Here is a 26,532-nt window from a genome sequence, read left to right on the forward strand (position 1 = left end):
TCCCATAAGGTATTGGACAAGTTTTCTGGATATTGCATCAACTCCAAGGTTAGTAAAGCGCAGACGGAACAGAATGACATGTTCTTTACAAACCTCAGAAATATGTTTACAGTGTTATCTATCATTTAATCCACAAATGTTTGACAGATGTGATTGTACCAAATGCCAGTAGTTTGTCACAGCATACACAAGACACTTCAGTACTCCTCATCTGACGACCTCCTATGCTAGCCACAGACCTCAGGAACTTTGTCAGAGCCAATATAGATTAGTGCAAGAGATTTATGAGAGTTGGTCATAGATTATAGAGATATGGATACTGAATGTAAATAGGCTTTACACAAAATGTTTTGTTATGTACCAGTAAAGTCTTGCATGTAACCATTTCAGTGTAACTACTATCTACCTGTTCTGTGAACATATTAGTGGGAATATTAATATTATGTGAATTGTTGCATGCACATCTAATAAATCTTATTTCAATGCTTTATGTATAATTTCTGCTACATTCAAATGTTTTCTAATAAATCCACTGTGAACATCTTTGATTAAACTCCTGGACAATTAAAAATTAGTGCTGCAGAGGCAACAGGGTGTGAGCAAGTGAATGTTTTACAGCACTTATGGGGCAGAATACAGGGATCATATACAAAACTAGAAGAAAAAAACAAAACTAAACTTTATTACAGCACACAAAACAGGAGTCGGACACAAGAGAAAGTAAAATTACAGTTTTAATATAATTAAGCAAACCAGTAGCTTATCTTTACAAAAATGTACACAGGCATGGCAGACAATATCAAAGCCCTAACAAATACTGCCCAACTACACCTGCTTACAAAATAGAATTGCATAGATATTTAGCAAATGGGGTGGGTGAACCCACATGTCAACATACTGTATTTATTCAGTACATTACCCCATATAGTTAACACTGCTCTAGCTTGTAGACAAGTACCAACATCTGCAATAAAAGGTTTCAAGGGCCCTTTTACACATGCCGATAATAGTTCATTCTTGCTGATCGATAATAAATTAGTGTAAATGCCAGCAATGTCAGAACGATGATGAATAATTTATTAATTAGTCATTGATTTGTATGCTTGTGCAAACTGAAATGATCAGCTGTGTGAACAGGCAGTTCACCCATGATTGACTGCCTGTTTACTGTGAATGTAGGTGGGTGGCTGCAGTTATTTGTCCTCCAAAGCACAGAAGCGATGATTGTGGCGCTGACTGTTGAGTGCTGCAGCACCCAATCATCCTGTGTAAAAGGGCCCTTCATTTACCAAGTCTGTAAAGGCCAAGTTATGATCTCATGTGATCAATGTGCTGAAGGTACTCTTACCTACACTGTATGGTACATTAGCCCTAGTATAGTGCCATGAGGCACGCAAAGCTACGAGCTGATGCTAGGCATTATAAAGAAACCAAAATTAACGAGGGTACAAGTCTGAAACCTACAACACAGCTAGTTTCTAAATCTAACACACACTTACTAGACACCTTGATTAGAATATAGTCAAGGCAGCACACAAGTCATATTTGCTTTAACACCAAACACATTTACAGCAAAAATTGGCATATACATCTCTTCTACACCAAGGGGTCTGAATTGGTTAGGTTAAATCAAACTTTATGGGAATACTTAATATTGATTCATAACCAAAAGTTACAACTCCAGGGAGACTCATTTTGTTGCATGCCTTCATACAGAGTGTCCTAGGTCATCCACTATTTCAGGATCAAGTAAAATCAAGCAAGACCTTTGGAGCAGGCAGGCAATGGCCATATGGAGGGATCTATAGGAAATACACAATAAGTTGTAAGTCTTCCCAAGTGAGAAAATATGATCTGTGAGTGGTCATGTCATTTTATATACTGAAAAAGCAAATCAGCAACAAAATGTATCTCATATGTTTGCTTTGGTATGACATGAGGTAATAGTGTAAATTGCTTATTGACCAACTGTTTCAAAAGACATGCCTTGTTCTAAAGTGCTCAGGCAATGAGAATATAGATAGCGGTCAGTTTGACGTAAAAGTGACAATATATGTCACATTACCAAAGACAACTTAAATTCGGAAAAAAAGTTATGTCTATCTATATTGACATGAGGGATGGGAGCATGTTACTCCACAGCCATTCACATTAACCAGAACACCCCTGACTACAGTCTAGGGAAATAGATGGGTTTATATATTACTTCAAGTGTAGGTACAGCTTGTCCTCATTACTTTAATGTATCGTTAGGCAGATAGAAGGGGGGGGGGGGGGATTATACATCCAAACCATAGCACACATCTTTAACCTACCTTACACTGTATCCCTTATCATTTGATACTATTAATCCTTGATTGAATTCTCAGCCTTAAACAGTACCCTTAATATAAGTACCATGCCAGTTGCACTGCATGTCTAGGTACAAGAGTTTTAAGAGCTGATCATAAGTGCATTGAATGAAGAGGAGAGAAAATGACTCAATCCCAGTTGATTGCAATGGGAGAAAAATTCCAGAGGTCAGGATGGCCCATATGCATGAGGTTGCTGAAGGGAGATGTGCTCCATTGGAAGGCTGGAACCTGGTCCCATGTGGGGCCATTAACAGCCAACATTTTGTGATATTTGGCAAATTCATAGCTTGTAACCTGTCAAAGTAAAAAAAATAAAATAGCGTTCACTAAAATAAAGGCAACTAAAGCTGTATTATTTAGCCGGGCAACTTAGGTATATTCGGCACTGGTTGTCAAACGCTCCCCTCCCAAACTCTGACCACCACTTAATGGTTTTTCTGTCTGAAATCTTCCTCTGGATTGTTCTGGAGAAACCAAACCTGTTGACCAAGCAGATGCTACCCATCCACAAACTGGCAGTTAGAGTGTGGCAGACATGTAAATCACTGACTAAATATGTAGGTACCCCTTTAGAAACTCCTGTGGGATAAGCAAACACTCCCACATCTTGTGAATCTACCAGATAAGCAGTTCTGGGTTAATCTAGGAATTACCACATTGGATCATCTGTATATTGACGGGGTACTAGCCTCCTTTGAACAGCTCCAGCAGCTCTACCAAGTGCCTAGGACTGGATTCTATAGATATTTGCGACTCCGGCATGCTCTTATGGCACAATTCCCAGAACCAAGGCAACCTCTGTCTCTGTACCCTCCGATAGGCATAGTGCGCACTCAAGGCCCCAGGGGTCTGATATCGGCATTGTACACCCATCTGCTGCATTCTAAAATTTCCTATACGCCAATGTCAGTGAAGGATAGATGGAAAGGACTTATCCCTTACTGGCAAGCAATGGGATGTTGCGAAGGCATCATATACCATGGTATCACCAGCCGCAAAAAATACATTACCTCAATTATATATACTTCACTGGTGCTAACACTGACTAGGCTTTATAAAATGAACAGGGTGTCTACCAACCAATGTGATCGATGCTGAGCAGGAGGGGCAATTTTAATAATTTAATATGGAGCTGCCCAGATATCTATGCATATTGGGGGAGGTTACAGAATTTCTAAACCAGCTAATGGGGACACCAATTCCACTTGACCCGATCATATGCTTGTCGGGTGTTTTGGATGAGGAGCACTGGCAATTTCATGATGGGATATTTCTTACTAAGGTGTTGTTCCTGGCCTGCAAAACAATAGCTTTACGCTGGATGGATAAACGGTCCCCAACACTCCCGATGTGGCAGAATATTGGTAATTCCACCTTACCATAGGAGAACATAGTCTATAAAAATAGAAAATGCCCGGAGAAACGGGGGAGATGGTGTGGCTTGACGGACACATCTTTCACACAAGACTTGCTCCAAGGTTTATTGAACAGACCTGTATCTAGGGCTGGTCAGTAATGTGGGTGCCAACTCTCAAACTCTACTGACACTAACCTAATGCACTGTATTTATATGTCGGTTGTAACAATGTACCTGTGGAGTTCTCCCTTAATCTGAAAAATTTACGATGTATGCAATGTTCATATACTGTATGGTATATTGTTCAATAAAACGAGTTTAAAAAAAAAAAAAAAAAAAAAAAAACCAACTAGTGTTCAGAATACTATATGTTTAGGATCAGGACTCGATTAAAAGAAACACACCACTAGATTGTGACCCACCTTCATATCAGTGCCTCCGTGCGGTCGCTGCCGCATGGCTCCAAATGGGTAGGTACCGTTGGCAGGATTAAGATCAGATCGAGCAGAGATTGCATTCTCTCCATTTTGCTTTGGGGTACAGCTTTCACAACGCGAGAGGGGATCATGAAGAAAATCATTGTACCTTTAAAAAAAAAAAAAAAAGTACATTATAGTCTTAGAAGTTCTACAGAGAGGTACAGTATGTACGTGGTCAGTTAGTATATAGCATATCAGGGTGACCTTCTCACCTCATAAGTTGGACCATAGATTGTAGATCCTGCACAAGTGTCTGATTCCTGCGGAATATTTGAGCACGAGGAGTTTTTGAATAACTGAACCAGTCTCCATATTTTTTCAGAAGATCCATTTGCCCACTTACATTAAAAACCTCTTCAAAGTACCTATAAATAGGCAAGATACATGAGTAAGACCAACACAAAAACTTCGAATCTCCGTCTTCAGTGGTTGAAACCGGAACATTATACACGCACTTACGGAACATTGTAGCTGGCCCAATATCCAGTCTGGTAAAGATGATCAGATTTATCTTCTGAGACCACCAGACCCCTAGTAGGGTTTATGAAGATGAAACAAAACAGATCAATGCCAATTGTAAACCAGTGAGGATTTGCACATTGATAAACAAATTCGACTTTTTCTGCTTGAATATGGCTCCAGACATCCCATTTCCTGAACAGGGTCAGTAAAGGCCCATTTAGACAACGATTATCGCTCAAAATTTGCTCAAAAGCTGTCTTTTCAGCAATAACCGTTGCGTCTATACGTGCGGCCATCTTCCACTGTTCGTACACTATTCGTTTATTGGCGATTTCTAGCAAGCAAGAAATCACTGATTACTTATCAGCGCCGCACATTGATCTTCTCAGTGGGCGGCACCGATAGTATTCTTTCAGCTGGTATCCCACTGGCAGTTCTCAGCGGGACACCAGCTGCAAGCTCCGAGAACAATGCAGCTCTTTGCATATAGAAAACAGCTGCATTGTTCGACACCAACAGCCATGTTTTGCTCTGCCTGCATAAAACTCTTAAGTAGCCAATTAGCTACTATAGACTATACAAAGATGATCGCTCAAAACTGTCACTCAAACTGTCATTTGAGCAATTTTTGAGCGATTATCTTACAGTGTAAATTGGCCTAAAGCCTACAAACTAATCAAGGCTTACTCTACCTACCAGTTTCCTCAGTCTGCTGCTGAGGATCAAGGTTTGGCTGAAGGAGTGGGCATAAGCTTGCCTGGACTATGGTAGCGGGCACAATCTACTGCTCCCTCCCAATAAAAAGCAAATGTACTCTGCAATTCACCACACTAATAAGGAAGAGGACACGGATCCCACATATACATGTGAAGGACTTATCACTTTCAAGAGAACAGGATGAGAAGTAGAGGAAGTATATAGCTTACGGAAGCTGTTCTAGGATGGTGAGAAGTTCACTTGGCACCTGTGTGCTTCCAGCATTGAATTTATTGTAATCCACGACCATCCACTGATTATTGTACCTAAGAGGAAGATCATATAGTGATAGCAGAAATAAGACTTGCATGAACAGTTGTAACAAAAATTAAGCCAAAAAAAAACTTTAAGAGTAAACAGTCCCCCATATCTGGGACATCACAACACTATAATCTTGTACCTGGCAGAAACTTCAGTTCTTTAGCCTCATACTTCATCTGCCACATTAGAGCAAGACTTCAATAAGGAGCTCAAAGATATGCAAGCCAGTACCTACAGGGGCCGATTCCTCAAATCGAGTTGTAGGGCTTCTTTTTAGCTCCCCTCTATGAGGACAGAGCGGTGATCTAACACTAGCTTAGCTACAGTAGTAGAAGTACAAGCGGAAGTAGTCTGCGACACACCCCGGAGTAAGGAGGAAGCCTAAATCAATGATCAGACGGGGTGTGTCCCAGACTTCAGATTCCGCTTGCACTGCTGTAGCTAAAGCATAGTACCAGATCACAGCTCTGTCCTATTAAAGCTGAGCTAAAAAGCTGCCAAGATTTGGGGAAATACAGCAGGCAAGTCATCCCTTTTGAGCCATTAACCAGAGGGTTGTCTTAGAGTACCTGCACTTTCATGTTGGAGCACTTCTGCTGCATCGGCTGTTTTCAGGTCCATCCGGCAGCTGAAGATTGCCCCATATAGCGGCCGGCGGAGCAGGAGTGCTCTGATGTGAAAGTGCAGGTACTGTAGGCCATCATGAAGGATCGTTTCAAGGCTTATTCTACATTTTCTTTACTTACGTTCCACTATTAAACTTCGTGAAGATATCAGCCCATTCTTTCCCACTTGTGGCCAGTCTGTTTGCTACAACGTTCCTTAGCCACTCCAGGACAGAATTTTGTGGCTGGATGTATTTCCAGAGATCCGGATTGCTGTTACCAATCGTTGTCTCCAAAGTAACCTGCAAAAGGACCAGTTATCTTCGGGATTCTCAAAATGATAATTCAATAACTGCTCACTTATAGTAAATGTGGCTGTGCTGAACATAAAATGTATTATGTTCTAAGATTTGAAACATTGTGATTTTTTTTTAAATATTTTTTTTTGGGGGGGGGGGGCCTTTGCTGTTGCATATCATATCAGAAAGATGGAGAAAAAGGTTAAATCCATCAATGTTCAGACCAGTATGAACACATATGGTATGGTGTACTCACCAGCCCACTGCTGAGTATGTAGAAGTCATCACCAGAGAAGATGGTTCCCGGGTAAGAAGAAAAGGTCTGAACAAAGCCTGGCACCACCGAACCTCCTGCAGAGAGAAGTCATGCAAGTTGTCCTTTGAAATTACAACTAACTATGGAGGCAATTATGAAAGGTGTAGTAACAGAAAGGAAAAAAATCTATGCAAGGCTGTATGTACTTGAGTGAGTGCAGTATAGGTCAAAGAAGATCTGATCTAGGAGACACTCATTTGTCCGCAGTTTTAAAGGCTTCTGCAACGAGTTAAAAAAACAAACAAAAAATCATGTTTCTCAAGTAGCTGAAATGGGAAAGAACATAAACACCACATTGCACTTGCATGACAGGTGAATGTGATGCAATTTTTTTTCATGCACCCATTGGAAAAGGGAGATTCATATTTTAGGAGACAGGTCTAGCTTCTGAATTCGGGTTTGTATCTTGTTTTTTACTTATTGCATGGCAAATTAAAAGCTCGTTGTCAGAGTTAAGAAAACCCCATGCCTTAAAACTATTCAGCAGTTACCCACCTCTCCTTGCTGGCTCTGGTCTCCCTGTGTGGTCACTTTGCGGGCTGCAGTCAGCCTGAGCCCATCTTCAAACAAGCTGCAGCAGCCAATGACAATGCTCAGTGATCATGGCTCTGCGTTGTCATTGGCTGCTGCAGCAGGTTTACAGTGCGTCACAGCTGCGGGTAAACAAAGCCAGCGAAGACCAGAGTCTGTAGTGGAGGGAATGAGCAGGGAGAGGATAGCAGTAACTGAGGTTATTTTAACGCATGGGGGACCTGGTAACATTGGTTCACTCAAGTCAGACAACCCCTTTATTACTAACTATACAGATTGTCCTGTTATATTACATTGGTTCCAGATAGCCCTTAAGCTAAACACCAAGGATCTAGGACAATTTATATATGGGAATCCCTTTTGGGATATTTGGTTCTAGATGAACGATTGTGTATAGTATAAAACATACATCGGCCTTTGAGGCTGCTCACATCTTTGTCATTCATATGTTACAATAAGTATAGTGTATTTAATCTTCACATGTGTTTGCACTGGAGACTGGCACATTTTCTCACCTGTCAATAATGCGTCAATACTTACTAATGTTTTCTGTACTACTGTGTTTTATGAACTTTCTATATATCTATCATATGAGATTTGTGGTGCCCCAGATCTGTATATTGCTGTGCATAGTGAAGCAGCAGACGGGCTGATTCTGCTGTATAGCTGTTCTCAGTAGGTAAATATTTGTTGCAGTTCAGAGATGACGTTTTTTGGTTTGCTGGGGTTTCTCCGATTGTTCTTTTTACAGCATAGCTGACAGATTACACGCTGCCCCCTGATGACGCCAGTGTAAAGCGCAGGTCAGGGTGCAGCCGTCATCTGTGTCTGTACATGTCATTTATGAGGTATTACTCTATCAGGTTGCTGGGTCCTTATCAGGAATTGAATAGTAAAGTGCAGATGCAATAAAGTAGCCTTTTGATTAGGTTTTGTGATGAACTACAGCGGTTATGTTGCTTCATGCGAGTTTGTGCCATCTTAAGCATTTTATGATTTTTCATCATTTATCTATTTATTGGAACACACACACACACACACACACACACGTTTATAGGTTGTATACATCTGCCTACATCTAGTGCTTGCTCACCTTTGGGGTTTGAGCTAAAGGGCAGTGTGTACTTCTTGACAATGCGCAGCATGGACTGGTAGGTGTTCCAGGTTACATGAGACACCAGCAGATCTTTATTGCCTGGAAGGAGCTTGATGAGAGCAGAGCACGACCCTGTACCCAGCTCTCGAGTGACATCCGACTTATTCAGAGCAGCTTCTAGATCTTCTAAATCACCGCCAAGTTGAAAAAGACTGCCATGCAAAGAAGACAGTCTAAGTAAAATTCAGAGAGAGTAACATACAGCATTGCATACATGTTGAGGGGGGGGGGGGGGTTCCTTATTCAATCTTGATGTCTATTCTATCAGAGTCCTGGAGCCCATAAAGTCGTGCTCTACATGGACTAAAGATTGTCCAACAGCTAATAGGTAAATTTGCATCACTTCCCAATTTAAAAAGAGGTTTTTTATTGCTTTACCTTAAAGGGGTTGTCCCGCGCCGAAACGGGTTTTTTTTTTTTTCAACCCCCCCCCCGTTCGGCGCGAGACAACCCCGATGCAGGGAGGTAAAGAAAGCTCACCGGAGCGCTTACCTTAATCCCCGCGCTCCGGTGACTTCTCTACTCACCGCTGAAGATGGCCTCTTCCTCCGTGGACCGCAGCTCTTCTGTGCGGTCCACTGCCGATTCCAGCCTCCTGATTGGCTGGAATCGGCACGTGACGGGGCGGAGCTACACGGAGCTACACGGAGCCCCATAGAAGACTGCAGAAGACCCGGACTGCGCAAGCGCGGCTAATTTGGCCATCGGAGGCCAAAAATTAGTCGGCTCCATGGAGACGAGGACGCCAGCAACGGAGCAGGTAAGTATAAAACTTTTTATAACTTCTGTATGGCTCATAATTAATGCACAATGTACATTACAAAGTGCATTATTATGGCCATACAGAAGTGTATAGACCCACTTGCTGCCTCGGGACATCTCCTTTAAAGCAAACAGGCTCTGGCCACAAGGAACATGGCTCACAGCCACTTCACATCTATACATGCTTCCCCTGGTCTTACAAGTATATGACGTGCTGTCATCACATACCCGTACGTCACTACTAACGCCATGTTATAACAAGACAAAACCTTAGATACTTTACAAAACACTTCAATTAAGTACCATCTCTGGAGGACTTCTGCGAGCAGCCTGGGTTTTTTTGCTTGCATTCCCCACATTACTATATAAAACTCCAACAGAGGTTATTTCACAAGTTAGCTGTACGGAATATCTACTCAAATGTAATGACAGTAGGCTGTATTTGACTCTTTATATGCCAACTTTTATGACAGTATTAATATCTAAACATTATGGTTAATTTTCTGGATGAAAGCATTTACGAGCCTCGTATGCCATCATTACTTGTGTGCATTTAATGAGGTGCTGGCTGTGTAATACCTGTGCATACATGTACACAGCCCTAACTATACACCCTCTCAACCAAATTAAGCATACGCCCTGTATGTGGGATTTAATACCCCTCACAAAATGAGAATGTTTCATGTTTTAGAGTAGAAGAGGTGTGAACATAACCCAACAGAATATGTAAGACAGGGCACACCCCAACTGCCGCAGTCTTAAAGCAAACTCACCTGTCTTTTCGCCCCTCCCCCCCCAATCACCTTGTTGTTCTGCCCTTTAATATATCTTTAGCTGCATGACTATTTGGGGGCAACCGATATGCAGTGCACATGATATATATTGCCACGTCATAAGAAAATCATGCTAAAGCCATTAGGTTTCCTTCAAAGTCTTTCTAACTTTGTGGAAGGAGATGGAAGATCGACATGTGATTTTTCTTATTATGCCCACTTTTACATAATTTCTTATATATCGATTTTTTATTTATTTATTTTTTCAAATCACAGGTTTGTCACAACCAAAGAAAAAACTGCTACATCAACCTTAAAGGTCAGCATAATGTGTTGGTTAACACAACATATCAGTATATTAACACTCCCCACAACTTTAAGGACTTACAGGAACCCAAAGGGACTAAGAGTGAACTTGCTTTGGGGAAGGGAGATGCGGCCACTATAGCTGTCCTCCAGACCTTTCAGTTGCAGCAGTGCAAGCCGAACCTGCAAATGTACAAATTCATTTTTTAATAAACCAGCACCTATGTGCCATCGGTCAATGACTGTAGGCTCTTCACATCTGCATTATAGCCCCACTGAGTACATTGGAGTTTCAAATTCTCTTGTTTGACAGCCGGAATGGCAATGTGTGCTGCACTGCTCTTGCTGTCAAAAGTAACACTGTTCTCCATCAGACATTCTGTGGACAGTTGTAAGAGCCTTGAATCCCCATCCCAAAATAGTGTTACTTGTGCATAGACATTAAAAACCACTGCCACAGCAGGCTTTCAAAACTTTATCATTTTCCAATTGCTCCAATTTTGCTGCAACTTTTCCCCCACTGATGTTAATTTAACAGCAGCATTAAAATACATTTCCGCCGTCTCCGTAGGCTCTTTGATCCTCAAGGTGAAAGACAATTTAATGCAGGTTTTGCAGATTGCACTCTTTCACAGACATTATGATGGTTAATACAAGAGAGACCATGGGGGGGGGGGGGGGGGGGGGCGGGGGCAGTTTGGGGCTCTTCTGTTTTTTTATTTTTTTTTGTAATTGGATACTTTTATTGAGTTTTAGCATATGTAAACATAACTGGATGAGTAGAGGAGTAAATACTTAATTAGTAGACTAATAAGAATTTAAAAGTTTTATAGTCTCTGAATTAGTGTTGGGGGGGGGGGGTGTCACCAGGCCAGAGTGTTATCTGTGCTACAGATTTCTCATACTTCCTAATCACGAATGAACCCCCTTGAAGAATGTATGCCTCTGTTGAAAGTGTCAAAGGCAGTTATACACTTGTACTCCCAAATTCTTCTGTGGTTTTGTGATTTGAAAAACACACACACTTTCTGGCTATTTGGGTTGGTTAGTGGTTGGTAGAGACATGTCTATGTCTTTATTGTAACAAACAGAAACTTCTCAATTAAAAGAGGATTCTACTGTCAACTTTGTGTTGTCTTTTTGCACTCCCTTCATTATAGAAATACCATCTAGCTACTGGCAACACAGATGGCTACTTACCACCAGCAACTTTAATAAATTGTAAAAGTATGCAAGTAGAGATGAGCGAGCACCAAAATGCTCGGGTGCTTACAAGTAATACGGGAACAGCACTCACCACAGAACCAATAAGGTAGGACCCACAGATACAGAGCTGCCAGCTACAGCAGGAGTCTGGATCAATAGACTCCACAAAAGTGTCATCCAAGTTGTAGATATGCTGTAGCAGCAATAATGATGCAGGAGTTATGCCAAAAAAGTCTTTATTCCTCTGTGCAACGTTTCGATCATTCAATGATCTTTGTCAAGCATGACAAAGATCATTGAATGATCGAAACGTTGCACAGAGGAATAAAGACTTTTTTGGCATAACTCCTGCATCATTATTGCTGCTACAGCATATCTACAACTAAAATGCTCGGGTGCTCATTACTGGAGCCGAGCTTTTTGTAATGCTCGAGAGCTCGTGTCAAGTAACGAACCCCATTGAAGTCAATGGAAGACTCAAGCATTTTTCATTGCTCCACAGCTACTGCCAGCGGCTCCATTGAAAACAATGCCCTGCCAGCACCCCTGAATTGTTTTTCATGGAAGGGCTTTATATATAAGCCCTTCCCTGAAAACTAATAATTTTAGAGTAAAAAAAATAAATATAAAATCTTACCTCTCCGCCGCTGCTGTGTCCCCCACGGGGATGCAAAACACATCTGTTGCATGCGGCAGATGTTTTTCATCCCCGCTAGTAAAAAGAATTTCCTGCTGCTGCACCTGCCACATCTGTGACAGATGCAGCAGAGGAATTCAATCCAGCTGTCCACTCCCTGTCATTGGATTTCAGGGAAGGGCTTTAAATAAGCCCTTCCCTAAAAAAAAAAAATTTAAAAAAAAAATAAAAAAAAAAAAAAACTGTAAAAGTTGTGAAAAAAAACAAAAAATACATACTCACCTCCTTTTAGCTGCCGGGGCTCAGCCGCATCTTCTCTGCACTGTCCCCGGCTCTGTAGTGCTATTCTTTGAGCAGGCGGGGATTTAAAATCCCAGCCTGCTGTAAGAGCCGATTATGATTGGCTGAGCGCCTCAGCCAATCACAACCAGCTCTTTGAGCGGGGGGGTTTAAATCCCCACCTGCTGATAGATCAGCACTACAGAGCCAGGGACAGCGCAGAGAAGACACGGCAAAGATACTATTTTGCAAATACTTTAGGAAAATAATAAACATGTGGGGAGGAGAGGGTGAAATTTTCTAGCGCACCTAAGCACCACGTGGTGCTCGCTCGAGTAACGAGTGCTTTCGAGTATACTAATGCTCAAACGAGCATTAAGCTCGGACGAGCATGCTCGCTCATCTCTGTATGCAAGTAATAAGCTAAACTAGATTTCATTCACTGCTTAAACACCAGCATGGGGTAAAACAGGTTCTAGGTTTTGCACCATTTCCCTTAGTCCATATGCTCTCCCATCCCTTGGTTGCTCTTGAGGTCTTTCAATAGTGCCAACTTCGTAACAATTCAATGCTATATGTAGTCTGTGCTCCCTCACAATAGTCTCTTACCTTTGTGGCAGGTGCCATAGGTTGAGGTCACCATCTCAGACATCGGAGATCTTTTCTTACCTGGTGCCAGTATTCCTGATCTTGCTCCTTCTCCATCTGTTCCTGCATCCAGGCTAAATTAGCTTCAAGATAGTTCCTCAGCCTTTCACAGTACGGAGTTTCATACTTATATGGACCACAGTAACCAACCATGGTGTTCATCCAATGCATGTACATAAGCTGAAGACATATGCCAATAGAAAAAAAAAAAAGAAAAAAAGAAGTCACCTGCAGTACAGTGAGTGATTTTTTTGCAAGACATAAGGAAACCAGTGAGCGATGTCTTCAGGCATTAATACTTGCAATTAAGGGAATTCTTTCAGCACATTAAAGCCCTTTCGGTGTGTGGTAGCTGCCAGCATACCCTGCAGACAAAGGACTCTGCCAGGGAAGCTACAGCCAGCACAGGGAAATATATTACATCTAGGTGGCTGCAATGTGATACAAGGACATAAAGCTTGCCAGATCAGATGTTTGTTCTTGCTCACAGAGGAGCTTTGAAGAGGACCTCTGATCTACTTCCTATTATGTTATGTGGACATTATGTACTGCCATTGTCTTCAAGATACAAACTAATACTATCTCTTGTTGCACAAGTTATGTTACTGCTACAGGAACAATCCTGGGAGGTTCAGCAAGGTGTGATCTGTGGTTTATCTGGCACTACTATGCATTATTAGGTTACAGATGTCATGTATTAGCACAAGTTCCTTCTGTTTACCCTTAATGGAAGGGGGGGGGGGGTAAGAGGAAGTGGGGTTAAGGTTTGTTTGTATGCATGAACTAATCCATCTGTAAATTGAACATGCTGGCAATCTGACAAGTTGTGAGATGATGCACATGAATCATTCTCTGGCTTTTACATAATTGAGACTATGCCAAGTCACCTGCATTAGGAGTTCTGCGCATTGGGCAGAGCCATGTCAACAGCCTGCATGTTAGCCGCAGCAGTGCTTTCTAGGGGAACCCCTCACTAATATGGCATCCACATGACACCATTTTCTTTTCTATCAGATTCATACAGAACTGTAAGAAGTGCCAACGCTTACTATAATGATGCAGCGGTGCCTCAGTGTTACACGTCCGCACGCAGGGTGCCTAAGGTTGGTTTAGCAGCATAGACGAAAAAAAAAGTGGGCACATAAGCTGAGCACACCCCTTTAAATCAAAGTACCCTTTTCATGGAACGATCACTCCGTTTATCGCTGATCAAGAAAACTGAATGATAATTCTTCAGTGTAAACACTGCCAGAGACCGAACGACAAACGATAATGTGTTCACTTATCAGTTGGCATTCAGTTTCTGCAGGCATAAAAAGCAAATGACGACCAGCCTGAGTAAGGAAGTAGTCGTTCATCTATGAACAGCTGCATATTTACTGTGAACGGAGGTGGGAGGGACGGAAGAGATTGCCAGCCCGCTCCGCCTCCATTCACTTAATTACCGCTCCTGTGTGAAAGCATAGGAACAATATTTGCAATGAATGTTGGGCGCTTAAAGGGGTTTTGTCCTTAAGTTAAAAAAAAACAAACCACCAACCACAACCATAATACTAGTCTGTCTTTGAGCCCCAGGACACAGCTGAGAACTGCTGTTGATACCGGCAGCGACTTTTGGGTTGATGGCCAGGTGGAAGTCAGGTGTTGTCTGCTGCCACATCACTGTACATGCTCCTGGTAAACATGTACGGTGACGCTGCAGCCTCTGATTGGCCACAGACTGCTCTTAGCTGCGTCCCAGGACAGGAGAGTATGCCCTTTTTAAAATAACAAAAAAACAAAAACAAACACTTTAGGCCGGGCCTTTAGGCACCTCACAATAGTTCTGTCTACAAAGACCCTTAGGCTGGGTTCTCACAGGGCAGATTCTCAGTGGAAATCTCACGGTTTGACCGCAGCGAAAAACCCCAAGATTTTTGCCGGAGAACCGCCGCTGCAAAACCCGCGGCGGCTTTGGAGCGGCCCGGCCGCTCGCTCTTCCACTGCGCCCGGCGCTCCCATAGAGAAGAGCATGGCCGCAGCGGAAAAAAACAAAAAAAAAAAACCGAACATGCTGCGGCCGGCAAATCCGCGCTGCAGCAGCGGCTTCTGCCGGCTTAGCCGCTGCGGATTTGCCGTCCTGTGTGGATGAGATTTCTGAGAAATCTCGTCCCCATGGCTGGCTTATCCCAGGATTAGCGACCGCATGCAGATTTGCCACGGTGAAATTCCGCACTGAATTTCCGCGGCAAATCCGCCCCGTGTGAACCCAGCCTTAGGGAAGCAACAGGTCTGCATGAAATTTACTCCATACTGTGCATACCAATAGCCTGAATTCGGTTGCAGAAACCACTTCATAGTATTCCTAAATTGCTTGGACTACAAATTATACATCACAAGCTGTGGTCATTTGTTTTTTTATTCCTCGCTGGTATAATCAGAGCAACATCACCAGTTAAGACATAATTCATGGGAATAAACACCTGCATGCGTATAGAACTTAGTTATCCAATTACAGTACTCCATAATGACACCCATCCAAATAATCTGCTCTGTACTTGCTACTTAGACCAAATTACCTTGTCAAACAGTTTCAAGGGGATTTTAGTTTGTCTGATCAATGTACTCAACGGATCCGTTGTAGACATTTGTTATAGGATCAAGCCTGATAGAGCGCCTGGTAGGGGCATAAAACAGACTGCTTGTTTGGATGTGTAACCCCAAAGGTTAGTGTTCTATCCCCCACCGCCCATTGTTCTTGGCCAGAGTCAGAAATTCTTCAGCCCATAAGGTTGGTTTGACCCAGACAGATGATCTGCCCAGTGAAGAGTGCAGATGGGCAGCTCATCAATCAGTGCTCATTACTGCCAATTACAAGACGATTGCTAGTGTGGGAACAAAGGATCGCTTACATGACTGTTCAGGGGCAAACAGTCGGCTTTCATTGGCAGCATGACAGCATGCGTGGGTGGTATTTGCATGCTTTGCGGTTTGTGCAAGCGGAGGAAAACTTGTAGCATGCGCCATTTGTGTGCAGATTCCAAGCAGACAGCTTCAATGGAAGCCGGACGATCCGCAGCCCTTATGCAATTGAATTGTGGACAGTTCACGAATTCCGCATTATCGCTAGGCAATGATGTGGGAAAAGCAGGAGTTTTAGGGAAAAAAAAATCTGTACTGCGCATGTCCAACGGTGAGCTGTGCGTAACATCCGCAGTACAGAGGAAACCGAGAGTAAGCTGGTACGCGCGGACGCCGCCGCCGCCGCCGCCGCTGCTGCTGCTGCCAGGGCCGGATTCTGCATGTGGAGTTTGGCTCTGCCGTGTGCGGGGGGGGCCTCAAGGATAGGATTAGCTGACAACTGGGCAGTTAGACGTGTTCAGGGGCCAGAGATCAGCATAAACAGCCATAAGAACATTCCAATAGAAGGGCTCTTACGTTCCAGAAAAAAGAAATAAAAGTTTCCATTTGCCGAGGGCTAAACAAGCAGATTTCAGTACCGACATCTGAAGCGTTAGATTATACCAGACTGCCACACTGTACAATATCCTCTGGACACTTACCCGCTGGGTCACGGCGGCCTCCGCCACGCCTGCCGCGTACGCCTGGATGCTGTCATTATACTGCTCATTGCTCTGCAGCTCAAGAACAGCCCAGCTGGGGAAGAGAAACAATGTAACCGATTAGTATCCTCCGGGAGCAACACAGAATCATGTGACGATGAAGCAGAGCTGAACGGTCCGGTTCAGGGGGCGCTTTCCATAATTAGGCTGGTTTTACATGAACGTATTTAAATGGCGTATTCCACAATTGCCGCTCGTGTGTCTGATACGCAGGCAGGCAAATGCATTGACTTTCGTCGCTTTGCTTTCCGAGATAAAGAAAAATCCCACCATGCTCTGCACTGACCACTATGGATGTGTTGGATCGCAGCGCAATTAACGTTCGTATGGACACGGATTCGCTGGCAAGCTGCTAGGAGACCAGATACAAACGGGATAAAGAAAGAAGGAATTTGTGGGCAGACAGTGCAGGACGGGGCCTGGGGAGCAACACCCCCACCCAGACCGCTGTCTGCAGCCTCCGCTTGTTCTAATGGGCCCTTCCTCCACAAGAATAAGGGTTTTGGTTTTTTAAGTGGTTTATACTACTTCCAAAAAAAGTAGTATAAATCAGCCGAGCCGAGCGAGCAGCAGCCCGATCTGAAGGCCCTCAGAGGAGCGCTCACCATGGTGGCACAAGGGAATGTTGCCCGAGTGTAGAAGGGTCTGCAGGGGGCTGGGCAACTTTCTGATGTCATTCCTGCTTTGTACTCCCGCGCGGACGATACGCGGTCCTTAAAATGAACAACCGTGCAGAAAATAAACACATACGTGACTATGCGCAATTAATTCCTGGGATCACTGGCAGGTCTGCTGCTTGGGGTACCCGACAGTGTGAGCCCAGTGGAACAGTAACAGTTACTTGCAGTCCTATGTAAGCAGGCAGATCACACAGCTGCTGCCGACTATCTGCTAGAGAGGAACACAGTCTCACTTCCTTAAACCTCCAGGTTGAGGCAAACATGAAAGCCGCTGGAGTAGCTTCCTCTTGGCTCTGCATGTAGCCCCCTCCCTCCTGCATGCAGCCCCCTGCCCCGGGGCAGCGCCCCATGCCCATATGTCTTGTGCCCAGACCTTGTGAACTCTAACCGCCCCTCACAGGTGAGCGGCCCTCCAGCCGGCGCCCCGCGCTCACCCGTTCTCCAGGATGGTGTCCTTGAGCGTCGCCCACGCCACCGCATCAGCCCTCCGCTCGGGCACAGTGCGCAGCTGCCCGGTGGTGGCATCCACGATGACGGACACCTCGGAGCTCTGCGCCCTCCCTGGAGGGGGAGCCAGGAGCACTACGAGCAGCAGCAGACCCCAGGCAAAGGCGGCCATCTCTGCGCTCACGTGACGGGAGGCCAAAGTCATGTGGAGCGGCCGATCAGCTGACACCTGGGGGAGGAGTCGCGTCGTAGCCTCTAAATACTATTGGTGCTTCCATAAACCACGCCCCTCAGCGCTGCGGGTTGTGTGGCCGGACGATCTGCGAGGTCAGCTGATCAGGCAGCGTGTAAACAGGAGCAGTGACCGCCGCAGCTGCTGCAGAACTGAGACATGAGCCCGGGGGTCACACACTGATCCGGCACCGCACAGGTAACCTGCTGACTACACTATGTTATACTATGCAATACTATACTATATTACATAACTCTGTAGTATACTTTTCAATGCTGTACTACACTATACTATATAATTCGATGCTATACAACACTATATAACACTACACTATGTTATATGCCACTATACTTTACTATGCAATATGCCACTATACTTTACTATGCAATATGCCACTATACTATATAATATGCCACTATACTTTACTTTACTATACAATATAATATGCCATTATACTATACGATATAATATGCCACTATACTATATAATATGCCACTATACTTTACTTTACTATACAATATAATATGCCATTATACTATACTATATAATATGCCACTATACTGGACAATCTGCCTGCTACTTCTTAAAATCTGCTCTGACACTAAAGATTGGTGACAATTAATGTGAGCCCTACTGCAGCTTTCCCAGAGCCCTGAAGGCTGGTCTGCCCAGTAATACCCCCCCCTTCCCCCCCCCTCCCCCCCCCCCCCCGGGCACCCCACCCCCTCCTCTCTAATCACTGCAGTTAGGCTGTGTTCACACCAACAATTGTCATGTGTGACTTCCTACGGGATGGATCAAACCCACAAGTGAAAACAATCCATGCATTTCAATGTGTTAATTCACATGACGATTTTTCTCGCAGACTGAAAGTCCAAGAAAAAATTTTACATATCCAATTTTTGTGTGATTTTCTTTTTTTTTTGTTCAAGAATGGCCTATTATTTCCTTTAGGAGCATGACAAGAATCCCATTGTTCTCGCATGCCGTGCAATTTGCATGTGAGCGCGATGCGTTTTTTACTACTTTAACTACTGGATCCACGTGATTTATTTTATTTTTTCACATGCGTGATAAATCTGTGTACATTGTGCGTTTTTAATGACCAAATGGTGTTAAGGGCTTAAGCAGACTAACGTGTTTACGCACTTTGTGCGCACATGAAACTCAGGCACGCAAAACCTGACCAAACGTACCTATTGATTTCTCGCACCTTGCCCTATCTCTCTGCATGTTAGAACGGGTTCACACGACCGTATGGGAATTGTGTATTACGCGGGCGCTGTACGCCCGTGTGATATGCTGTAGCTCGCATGCACAATACCATTTAGCCCCCGTACACGAGTGTCAGCAGGGCCGCGGCTGGGTTCACGCTGTAAAACGCAGCGAGTGCCCTGCAGCATTTTACGCTTACAGCCGTGTGATCCTGACCTTATGCAGAAAGCTGCCGTAGAAGTCTATGACAGGTTTAGAAAATCAAAGGGACGGGTCTGACCCTGCGGACAACGCCTGATCATGTGCAAGTACGCTCTGTCGCGGTGCGCGTATTTGTGCATTCGTTGGTCTGTTGAAGCCCTAATATATATTCAGCATCCACATACTGCAGACCTTTGTGGATGGTCCCTGTATTTAGGGTCAGAAAGAGGCACCTTGGTGGTTTCCTCTGCCAGGTTTGCTCTCACACTTGGCACCCAGCTGGGACGCGTAGAGTAATCGTTGGCATGTAGTATACGGTGCTGGACGAGCTGCTTGTATACGGTTCAGGGTGTGGATCAGCTTCTATCAGCACTGAATCAGAACCCTTTACGAGATGCACTCTCCACTGCTCAAGTCATAATATCATATTTTTTTTCATTTTCTTCCAGTCTCCTTCAGTCCCCAGAAGCCCCCAGCAGCTCACAGTCGTAAGTATTTCTTTAAAAATGTATTTTTATCAGCTTTCAACATAATAAGATGATTGTACTGCTTGGAGCAAAACACATAAACCAGAGAAATGGTCCAAAGTTCTATAAAAAGAAAAACAGTGGAATCTGGAGAAACCCGGGGAGGAGAGTGCAGGAGTCAGATGATTCACACGAGTGCGGACTGTTCAGATCCTATTTTTTTTTTTTTGTAGATCCTGTTTATATAAGATTTACAGTAATATAACATAGACCGGTGCATGTTCAAAATATGTAAAAACCGTAACTTTTTACATATTAAATAAATGCTAGATTGCTCTTAGGCCGGCTGTCCACGGGCAATGCGGTATCATGGGGAGAAGCTTCGTCGTGGGAGCCGCCGCCCAGGAGCCGCCGCCGAATCTCCGCCGGTCAGCCCTATGTAATAGATAGGCTGACCGTGGAGAATCAGGGGTAATTCGCAGCATGCTGCGAATTGCCCACCGTGAGCGGAGAATCGCAATGATTCTCCGTTCGTGGACAGGTGCCGGCGCTTTCCATAGCAATGCTATGGGAAGCGTCGGCCGTCATGATTCGCCGGTGGTTTACCGCTGGCGAAATCAATGCCGTGGACAGGGGGCCTTAGTGGGAATTGTACTCTTTGAGCAGATTACACCTAGTATTAGGAGCTACTTGCATATATTGGTCAACATATAATAGTATCAAAACAGTAAAAAAAATAGCAACAGCAAAAAAGAGTCCTTGTCATAAAAAGAAAATCTTCTAGTAGGTAAGAAGCGGCCGTTACAATCACACAGTGATTGCGTAAGAGTCCCAGGTAGACCATAAAAAAAAAAAATCGGAATGATCAAACGTATTGCGGGTGGAGGCTGTCGGGTATTCCAGAAGACGGATGTCCTGCATACAGCTAGAACTATCAGACCTCAAAGCAGGAACACTACACTTCCAAAAAAAGAGGCGTATGGCTGCAGTGAGTACAAGGAGGAGCAGCCTGGGATTTGATCTGCTGAAATACTTGAGGGGCGAAGGACGAGGGTGGGGGGCGCATTCTAAAGGTGAGTGGGATTAGTGGGATATTGACTTTAAATAAGTCCTAAGGTGTAAGCTGCAACGCAACTCCAAAAAGAGGAATATGAAAAAGGGTGCCAGTTTGGGAATTGCATTCCAATATATTTCAGGGATGACATTACTAACCCCCCAGCAGTCACATTCAGTCTGGAAAAATCCTTCCAAAAATGTCACTTTTTTATTGTACATTTTGAATTTCCGTCTCATATAGATATAGTTGGCGCAGAACGTCGTCACCCGAAATGTATTTTTAATCCCTTAGTTTTAGTCTTAAGTACCAGTAAATCATTTCCCCTTTTGTGTTCCAGCAATGATAACTTGTACATTTTTCTTTAATTAGCTGTATAACGCCTCGTATTTTGTGTTCTAGTCTTTATGAAAACTAATATAATGTATCGAATAACTTTTATGAATATTTTTGCTGGGGAGCAATGAAGAAAAAGCAATTTGACCATTTTGGGGGGATTTATCTTTAGGGCTTCCACCATGGGGTATAAGTATTATATTAGCGTTATTCCACAGGTCATAATGATAATGACTACTCCAAATGTTATAGGTTTTATTATGTTATTAGTAGTACTTTTGTACAATATCAACACTTTCTTTTACATAGGAAAACTTTTTTGGCAGCACATTTCAAGACCAGAACATTCTTATTTTTCCGTTTATAGAACTGTATGGGGCTTGTTTTTTATTGGTACCATTGTGAAGTATATACAACTTTTTGATAATTTTTTTGTTATTTCTGTTTTGGTGAACATAAAACAGCTATTTTGGCATTTCCGTAACTTTTTAAAATGACATTTACTGTGCCGGATAAATAAAGGGTTATTTTATATTTTGGGTTGTAATGGATGTAACGATTCTAATTATGTGCACTTTTTTGGTATGTTTTTTTTCATGATTAAAAGTATGAATGGGGGAAAAAAAAATCTTCAAAAATGTTCCGTAAAAATGTTTTGATGCCTCTGTCACAATGACTGCAGCATCTGCCTTGTTAAATGGTGTAGATGGGTGATTAGATGAGCAAGTCCTTATTTCTCAATCCTTTTCTGGTGAAAAATGACCCCCATAGGTGACAATGCGAGAGCAAGTATGTTGTGTGATTGAGGGGTGGGTAATAACATGAATAGAAGAGGGAGACACAGGAGAGTCACAAACCTTCTCTGCTGCCTTTCACCTCCCTCCCCCCTCTCTCTGTAAATTCAGTGTTCCAGACCCCACTTGAAAGGGCTGTATGTCCGGTTCTGCAAGTGCTACCAACTTACTTTTGGTGGCATTTTAAAGCCAGGAATCTGGCTTGTTTTATCTACATTTGCAGGAGAACAAGCTCTTTTTGTCCCAAACTGTAATGTCCTTTTCTAGCAGAACAAACAGAGTTCATCCCAAACTGTGGGGGATTAAGCTTGTGCAATAAAGCTGGCGTATACTACCATGTCATCAAGATCTTATCCTGATTTTCTTTGGGTAAGGCCATATTTGCTCAGCCGATAACAAGCCCATCCTGAGATTCTCGGGCACGACTCGCATCGTACAGCACACCGACACCCCATTCGTGTGCTGTGCGATGTACGGGAAAATACATTTGCATGTACTATTCATGTGCAACGGTCGCATAAAAATACGACATGCTGCAATCTCTCCATCAAAAATCGCTCATGTAAGTAGACCCATTGCAAACAACGTCTTGTACGAGAATATAGGCCATATAAATACAGCCAAAGGAATACATTGAGGTTTTCTTTGCTTATGACCAAATAATCAACCACATAGAGGGTGAGATCTCTTTGTAACCACTCGCCCATCTGACCATACATGAATGTTTGTTTGATGGCGTCAAAGGTCTAACATTAAAAAATTGGTAAATTTGAGCAATAAGGCCTTTGAAGGATGGGCCCAGAAGACAACTATGTTCAAACATGGTCAGAGTAGGGAGAGGCATCAAGCCAAATATGGAATGATAAAAATGTTCAATTTTATAAAAATGATGTGTTCTTATGCGAGACAGCTTATTTGTCAGTTAGGGTCTAAATGGGGTACGGGTGATGGGTAAACAGATCCACAAGATCGCGGAGATGAAAAACACCAGGTTAGTGCCAAGGTCTGACGAAGACAGAGGAAAAACTATCAGCTAGTTGTGTAGTTTAGAAAAAGAGGATAAGGGGGAATTTGGGGGTTCATAGATGGAATTGGGATCAGGCGTGGCACTATATATTTTGTGTAAATTTAATCGGGCCCAAAAGTTATTGAGAAGGAACTTGGTACACCAGTTCACATATCAAGGAGCAAGGGTGGCTTGGGGCAAACTAGAGCTTTTCTATCTGGACAAATTGTGGTCCATGAGGCTATGTGGTGGAGATGGGTTGTGTAATAGTAGTGGGTAAGGTCTGGAAAGACCAGACCCTCCTGTGAAGATCTGCAGTCAAGACTGACCTAGGGATTCAATGTCATTGTAAGTTTATTTCTGTTTGTTTGATGCTGTAGCACTTTGTACCTCCAAGTCCACAGATTCATCTGGTATATTATCTTAAGCTGGCTGGGGCCTCCAGTCATTGTAGTATCACATGTAATGTATTTATATAGGTATATATAGCATGATGTGTACATGTATTGCCAAAGTCCACAATCTCCTGATCATAAACTTACCAACAGTGTTATTTTGTGTGATACATTACATGATATCCAATGAATATCCTCCACCCTATTACCTACAATTGCAGGTAGGGTATTGGAAGCCGGTTTGTTTTGCTACCTAACACAAGATGGCATAGTGACATGTTGCATGTGATATTTTACTGCAGAACCCTGGCCCTATAGGGTTGAACCTATGTTAATTGATTCTTGTTTAAGAGTAACTAGACCTTTAAGGTTTTTTTTTAAAGAAATAACTAAAACAAGTGAATACACTGTTTCAGGGATTATTCACACCAGTGTATATTGGCTGCCTTTTCATGGCCGGCCGATATATGTGACCATCTGATGCATTAAATTCCAATGCATAAGTTCAGATGGCCAATTTTTGGGTGCGTAAAAATGGTCAGCCAGAAAAGTTAGCGTATATGGTGCGCATTCTGGTTCTTCTGGCCGGAATACGGCGGCCGGCCCCGTAGACTCCTATGGGAGTTGCCAAAGGAAGGGAGGCTCTGCTAAACTCCCTCCCCCTCTCCACCCTTTGCCAATAGCCACCAAGGGGAGTGAAGGGGGTGGGAGTTTAGCAGAGCAAACCTCTCTTCCTCCGCCCGACGGTATTCCGGGCCAGGCGTATACTCGTTGCACCCAGGCTGTCTGAACAGGCATATAAACGGGAGAGGCATTTCTCGTTCAGTCGATTTTCGGCCGCTGCGGACATGACACGGCTGAGCAAAAATCGCAGCGCCCATGTGAAACTGCTTTGCGTCATTGTTTTTTGTGTCTGGATAAAGATTAAAACCCCATTTAAAGGAGATGTCCCGAGGCAGCAAGTGGGTCTATACACTTCTGTATGGCCATAATAATGCACTTTGTAATGTACATTGTGCATTAATTATGAGCCATACAGAAGTTATAAAAAGTTTTATACTTACCTGCTCCGTTGCTGGCGTCCTCGTCTCCATGGAGCCGACTAATTTTTGGCCTCCGATGGCCAAATTAGCCGCGCTTGCGCAGTCCGGGTCTTCAGCTTTCTTCTATGGAGCCGCTCGTGCCAGAGAGGGGCTCCGTGTAGCTCCGCCCCGTCACGTGCCGATTCCAGCCAATCAGGAGGCTGGAATCGGCAGTGGACCGCACAGAAGAGCTGCGGTCCACGAAGGTAGAAGATCCCGGCGGCCATCTTCAGCGGTAAGTATTGAAGTCACCGGACCGCCGGGATTCAGGTAAGCGCTGTGCGGGTGGTTTTTTTAACCCCTGCATCGGGGTTGTCTCGCGCCGAACGGGGGGGGGGGGTTAAAAAAAAAAAAACCCGTTTCGGCGCGGGACATCTCCTTTAAGGCCTATTTAGATGGAATGATTATCGTTTAAAAGCCATCATTTGAGCGATAATCGTTGCGTGTAAATGTGCCCATCTTTCACCTTTCTGCCGAAAAAGTCATCTTTTGAGCGATCATCTTTGTGTCTAAATGCACCTTTACATGGGACGAACTGTTGGGCAAACGATGCCCAACAGTGAGTCCTAGCGAAGCTTGCTACTGTACTGTTACACAGGAGCGAGCATCGCTGAAAGGGCTGGCGGCATGGAGGCGGAGCTTCCGGGGAGCGTTCTACCCCCGCCCGCTTCCATTCACTGTAAGCAGGCAGTAATTCAGAATGTCTGCTGTTACACTGAACAGTCTTTCAGGTTTCTGAACGCAAACGACTGGACAACTCCCGCTCAGTCGCTACATGCATTTACACGGGATGATTATCATTCCAACTCCCGCAGGGCTGTGGGTTGGACGGCCTGCATTGACTTCACAAAAATAGAGCATGCTGCGATTTTTAAATCCGCTTGCGGAAATCGTAATAACTATCAACTTATGTGAGCAGGCATACGAAACTTCTATATTTTCATTGGATCCGGTTTTTCATGCGGGTGATGATTGCGATTCTACAATTGAAATCTGGTCGTGTGAAGCCGGCCTTACGTTTGTCAAAATGCCAGCATGCATGACCGCACCAAAGGCCATTATAGTCAATAGTTTCTGTTCAGCACCGTTTGGGTTAAGCTTGTGCGCTGCATCCAGCACTTCTGCTTTTGGTACTACGATGGAAGTGAACAACAGAGGGCTGTTACGCCATCGTGAACATTTTTAAGGCTAAATTTACACAGGCGAGTGCTTGCCAGCCCGCGTTCTTACGCCAACGCGAGGCGTTTTTTAGTCAAAATGGCCTTGCATCACTTTTGTGAAATTGCGTTCCTCAGGTGCTTGTTTCACCCGTTTCAGAGGATCCCAAGTGTTTCCCATTGATTTCAATGGGAAACATAATATTGCACTCGCCATGCAATGTCTTTTAATGTCCTATTGAAAATAGGCGAGAATTTCTGAGAAAACGCCCAAAGATAGAACATGCTGCGATTTATATCCTCCCCCACATCGCTGCAAGGGAAAAGGAAATCGCTCATGTGAATAAATCCATTTAAAAGAATGCATTTCATATTAATGCGAGTTTTGAGCGTTTCGCAATGCACTAACCCACGCGAAATACTCGCCCTTGTGACTAAGATTTTGTTGTGTTTTTCACTGCACTGAAATCACTTGTGATGAGATTTTTTTTTTCAGTTTTTAAATACAGTTTTGCAACTGTGTTTATCCATAGAAACAGTTCTAGAAACATTTTAACTTTTTTTTTTTTACCTAAACCACAAAAAGTGAGCATTTACATGTTCCTCTGTTTGTTTCTATTATGGTGGTAATGGTGCCACTCCCTGCCACACAATACCCTGTACCTCTTATCCACAGA

General features: G+C 43.7%; 2 protein-coding genes across 2 annotated transcripts in view; one reads left to right on the forward strand and one right to left on the reverse strand.

Moving 5' to 3' along the window:
• Positions 1–716: 716 nt before the first annotated feature.
• On the reverse strand, positions 717–18,115 carry PLBD2 (phospholipase B domain containing 2). The gene is made up of 12 exons (XM_066603833.1): positions 17,904–18,115; positions 16,730–16,823; positions 13,209–13,367; positions 10,500–10,600; positions 8,514–8,728; positions 6,830–6,924; positions 6,416–6,576; positions 5,579–5,674; positions 4,650–4,721; positions 4,403–4,555; positions 4,134–4,296; positions 717–2,648 (listed from the first exon to the last, which is right to left on the reverse strand). The coding sequence occupies exons 1-12, from the start codon at positions 18,086–18,088 to the stop codon at positions 2,481–2,483; spliced, it is 1,662 nt and encodes a 553-aa protein (XP_066459930.1). The 5' UTR covers positions 18,089–18,115; the 3' UTR covers positions 717–2,480.
• A 98-nt stretch (positions 18,116–18,213) lies between these two features.
• SLC8B1 (solute carrier family 8 member B1) overlaps positions 18,214–26,532 on the forward strand; it is a 45,154-nt gene continuing 36,835 nt past the window's right edge. The window contains exons 1-2 of the mRNA XM_066603838.1: positions 18,214–18,346; positions 20,014–20,052. The gene's annotated coding sequence lies outside the window, so the exon portion shown is untranslated. The remainder of the gene's footprint in view (positions 18,347–20,013; positions 20,053–26,532) is intronic.

The sequence above is a fragment of the Eleutherodactylus coqui genome, chromosome 5 (assembly GCF_035609145.1).
Source record: "Eleutherodactylus coqui strain aEleCoq1 chromosome 5, aEleCoq1.hap1, whole genome shotgun sequence".
Lineage (NCBI taxonomy): Eukaryota > Metazoa > Chordata > Amphibia > Anura > Eleutherodactylidae > Eleutherodactylus > Eleutherodactylus coqui.

Excerpts from the sequence above, each read along its gene's own strand:
- PLBD2 (XM_066603833.1), bottom strand. The coding sequence starts at position 18,088 with ATGGCCGCCTTTGCCTGGGGTCTGCTGCTGCTCGTAGTGCTCCTGGCT. Across the intron at positions 8,729-10,499 it reads CTTAGTCCCTTTGGGTTCCT|TCTTTTTCAACTTGGCGGTG; the intron begins GTAAGTCCTTAA and ends TTTGCATGGCAG. Across the intron at positions 6,925-8,513 it reads CTTTAGCTCAAACCCCAAAG|GAGGTTCGGTGGTGCCAGGC; the intron begins GTGAGCAAGCAC and ends TTCTCTCTGCAG.